This window comes from Myotis davidii, unplaced genomic scaffold (assembly GCF_000327345.1).
Source record: "Myotis davidii unplaced genomic scaffold, ASM32734v1 scaffold732, whole genome shotgun sequence".
NCBI lineage: Eukaryota > Metazoa > Chordata > Mammalia > Chiroptera > Vespertilionidae > Myotis > Myotis davidii.
In genome coordinates, this window is record NW_006284349.1 from 168,646 (window position 1) to 173,351 (window position 4,706).

The 4,706-nt window shown below is 47.9% G+C and overlaps 1 protein-coding gene across 1 annotated transcript in view; it reads left to right on the plus strand.

The window, feature by feature from the left end:
• The first annotated feature begins 3,116 nt into the window (after positions 1–3,116).
• The window catches only part of FBLN5 (fibulin 5), a 59,295-nt gene continuing 57,705 nt past the window's right edge, over positions 3,117–4,706 (plus strand). The window contains exon 1 of the mRNA XM_015571364.1: positions 3,117–3,367. Coding sequence (XP_015426850.1) covers positions 3,157–3,367 — 211 coding nt within the window. The 5' untranslated portion in view covers positions 3,117–3,156. The remainder of the gene's footprint in view (positions 3,368–4,706) is intronic.

Genomic DNA, 4,706 nt, shown 5'->3' on the forward strand with positions numbered 1-4,706 from the left:
GGGCAGGGGGCGGGCAGAATCCATGTCCTCGCTCATGTGTATTGCTGGCAGAATTGAGTTTCTTTCTTTTTTTAAATTGAGAAACAGTTGACATATCACTTTGGCAAGGGTAAACTGTCCAACATGTTGATGCGATGTGCGTATACATTGCAATATGATTACCACTATAGCGTTTGCTTTTTTGTGGCGAGAACACTTGAGAGCGACTCTCGTAGCAAAGTTCAGTCACACAACACAGTCCTGTTAGCGATAACCACAGGGGTGCGCGTCAGGCCCCCAGAACTTACCACCTTAGAACCGCCCCCCGCCCCTGGCCACCACCATTCTACTCACTGTGTTTCTAAGTTTGGCTTTTTTCGATTCCACATACAAGTGACATTATACAGCAGTTATCTTTCCACGCCTAACTTATCTCAGCATGACGTCTCCAAGATCCACCCATGTTGCAGCAAATGGCAGGATTTCCTTCTTCCTTGTGAATGCTATTCCTGTGTGTGTGTGTGTGTGTGTGTGTGTGTGTGTGTGTGTGTGATATCTTCTTTATCCATTCATCTAGAGAGGGACACTTAGGGTGTTTCCACACCTTGGCTGTTATGAATAATACTGCAACGAACATGGGAGTGTGGATGGCTCTTGGAGATCCTATTTTCATTTCCTTTAGATAAATGCCTGGAAGTGGAATTGTTGGATCAGATGGTAGTTCTGTTTTGAATTTTTTGAGGAACTCCCATCCTGCTTTCCCACAGGTTTGGTTTCTTGTGGTTGTAGGACTGAGGCACCTGTCTTCTTGTGGCCGTTCGCTGAGGACCCTTTCCAGTTTCCCTCCCTCACTCCTTGGCTCACGGTCCCTTCCTCCATCTTCAAAGCCAGCACCGCAAGAAGTGCCTCGCGAGCTTCTAATCCAGTGGTTCTCAACCTTGGCTGCACATTAGAATCACCTGGGAATCTTTTTAAAATCCTGATTTCTGGGCCTCATCCTCCGGAAATTCTGTTTCTTTCTTATGGGGTGGGGCCACAACATTAGTAACAAAGAAACAGAATTTCCGAAGGATGAGGCCCAGAAATGAGGATTTTAAAAAGATTCCCAGGTGATTATAATGTGCAGCCAAGGTTGCCAGGGACTCAAAAAAAAATCTTTTTCCATTGTTACATCCTGGCCAACCCTTGTGTTTCTTCTTCCCCTTTTAAGGGCTTACATGATTACAATGGGCCCACCCAGATGATCCCCACCTCAAGGTCAGCTGATTAGCAACTTTAGTTCCATCTGCTACCTACTTCCCCTTTGTCAGGTAACCTAAGGTAACCATAGGGTTGGGACAGACATGTTGGGGGCTGTTCTCCTAGCACACCCTCTAGTGGGAGAGGTACAGCTGGGTGCAGTGAACGCTACCAGGTGGAATAAAGTCATGGCCAAGTCGAGGCAATAGCGATGGGCCCTGCAAAAGGAGGAGAAGATCCTCTTTTTGAATTGGATCTATCTATCGACCTACCTATCACCTATCTAGCTATATCCAATTCAATATAGATCCAATTATACATGAGATTATATATGAGAAGAATGGGTAGGAGCCTGAGAAATGGCATTCCAGGTGGAAGGGACAGCATAAGCAAAGACCGGGGGGGAAAGGACGTTGAGAGAGTATAATAGTTTGTTGTGGATGGAGCATCGTGTACATAGAAAGAATAAGGCAGCCCTGCCTCAGATATATATTTAGCTTTTTAATGATATTTGATTTAGGCCAAATCATATCTCTTTCCTGAGCTCACGTCAGCTCAGAGAACCAGAGGGGAGGTAGACGGTTTAAAAAAATGACAAGTGGTGAGGAATAAAACCCTGCCCTGGAAAACCTAGGCCTGAAGGGGATGAGGTGGTGCCCAGGGGCACAGAAAGGGGAAGCACCCATCTTTTCAGACCCACCAGTTTTTTAAAAATATTTTTTACTGATTTCAGAGAGGAAGGGAGAGGGGGAGAGAGATAGAAACATCAATGATGAGAGGGAATCATTGATGGGGTGCCTCCTGCATGCCCCACACTGGGGATCAAGCCCTGACTGGGGATCGAACTTTGACCTCCTGGTTCATAGGTCGACGCTCAACCCCTGAGCCATGCCAGCTGGGCATGCTGACTCACCAGTTTTATGGGTGATTTCACGCTTGCAGCTACTGAATGGGTCATTCAGAGCCTCAACATCTCTGGTTCCCAAGGTGGGAGCTGGTGGGAGTTGCTCAGGTGAGATGGCTGGGAGGAGCTGTCAGCATTCAGGCATCTCTCCCCCAGCCTCCTGTCCCCCAGGGAGCAGCCCCCAAGGCTAGAGAGAGGGCCCAGTGTGGGGGGCAGGTCAGCTGCTCATGCTGGAGCCAGAGTTCAGGCCTCCCCTGTCCGGGCCTGGCCCAGGAAATCAGGTTTTCTAGAGCACCTACCTCCCCTTCCAGGCATAGCAAGCAGAACACCAGCCCGGCTGGAAATGGGCGCTGCTCCTGGCATGGTGTGAGCTGACTTTCAAGTAAGGCTCCACTTTCCTAACAAGTAACCAGCTCTTGGCCAAGCCTTGTCTTTCTTGAAGCCCAGCTGTTATTCGGAGTGGAAACGGGAGCCATTCTTAGGTGTATCCCAGTGTTTCCTGGGTGTCCCGTGGGCACACAAAAGAAAGATGCCACGCCCACAGATAAACTCTTTCTTTCCATAGTTATATCTTTATTTTTACTGTTACCTTCTATTTATGTTCATTGAGGGTGTTCTTCATTTGCTGTAAAAGTTTTAAAAATATGTTTACTCAAATTTCAAATGTGGGTTCATTTTTTAAAAATATCAAGCGCACAGTAATACAGGCTGTTGTGGGTAAGGCCAAGGCCGTGGTGGTGGTATTTGATGGCTGATGTTTGGGGGACGCTAGTCAATTTGACTCACGTGGCTAACCTGTGGGAGAACCTGCGGGCGATGAGCCAGGCACTGTTGGGCGCCGATGCTGGTACAGTGCTTGGTGTGTGTGTGTATGTGAGTGTGTGTGTGTGTGTGTGTGTGTGTGTGTGTGTGTGTGTGTGTCTGCCTCAGGGAGCCCCGTGCACAGCGTGGCCAGGGGCCGCTGACGCTCTCCCTTCTGTGGCCTTCCAGATATCGATGAATGCCGGACCATCCCTGAGGCCTGCCGAGGAGACATGATGTGTGTGAACCAAAACGGCGGGTACCTGTGCATCCCCCGAACAAACCCAGTGTATCGGGGGCCCTACTCGAACCCCTACTCCACCTCCTACTCAGGTCCATACCCAGCAGCTGCCCCTCCGCTCCCGGCTCCAAACTACCCCACGATTTCCAGGCCTCTCATCTGCCGCTTTGGATTCCAGATGGATGAAGGCAACCAGTGTGTGGGTGAGTCGCCCAGCACCTTGGGCCCCTGTCCACTGTGCCCGGCGAAGGCCACGCCCTAATCCAGCAGGTTCACCCCGACAGGTTATTAGCTGCCCTTCCATGCACCTGTGAAACATTGACTTACTTTCTACGTAGTTTTTTCACTCTTAGCAGCATGTCTCTGGGAACCCTCCCACCTAGGAGTAGTTTAGTTTGCTGTGTCATTGACAGTTCTCCAGAAAGCCAATTCATTTACCTACTCATCTATCTATCTATCTATCTATCTATCTATCTATCTATCTATCATCTATCTATCTACTTATCTATCTACCTATTTATCATCTATCCATCTATCTCTTGATATTATCTATTTATCCTCTATCTACTTAAAGACCAGGCTCATATGTTCTCTGTGAAATAAGAAATGCAACTGGTCAAACTTAGTAAGTGAATCCCAGAATGAGATCGAGAAAGGACTAGCGCTTTCTTCCCAACACCCCTCACCCGTGAATGGAATGTATGCTCCTGAAGTAAAAGAAGCCGTGAGGGCCAAGACCACCTGTTCTGGAAAGAAAGTGGGTTCCTTGAGTGGGGACCAATGCCCTTTTGGCCAAAAGGAGCCTTGCTGATGGGAGCTTGTAACAGGAGTAGATCTCTGGGAGAAGGAGTTTGCCATGAGGTCCCAACGTAGCTGGTAAGTGGTGTGATGGGTGCCCTGGTGAGCTGTGGTAGTCCGTTGGCCAGGGTCATCTTGGCAGAGGGTTACCTGGAACCCTCCCTGGTCACTTGGCTGTGGTCAGACCAGAACCTTTGCAATTGTCTCCAGCTTTGGGAAATGGAGTGATGGTGACTCCATGTACCTCATCTACAAAACCTGTTTGTACCTGGAGCCCCATTTTAAGCATATTTATAAGTAATATAAATATCCTGTTTTACTAGGATGGTTTGAGGAGCATAGAGCATACGTAGGAAATAGAAAAATTTAAGGGATGTGATAAAAATTAATGTGAAGTTCTAATATGTCCTTCTGTTACCCCAAAAGTTTAGGAGAACATCGGTCTGCTTAGTGAGATTTTTGTTGGACCCATTTGAGGGTCCTGGAGTGATGAGCTGTAACCAACTGTTAGAGGCTGTGTGGTGATTTTGTAATGTCTTTTATATGTCCATGCAAATGAGTGCATTTATATTTGAATACATGCAAATCACATGCAAACGTGTCCATCAGAGCTACAAGGGAAAATTGGGTACACCTGAAAACCAACTTCTCTGGTCTCAAGAGGTGGGGTACCAGGCGGACGGGGTCAGGGGGGAAGAGCTGGTTGATGGTCACTTGGGATGTAGATGACTGTGCAAAGGGAAA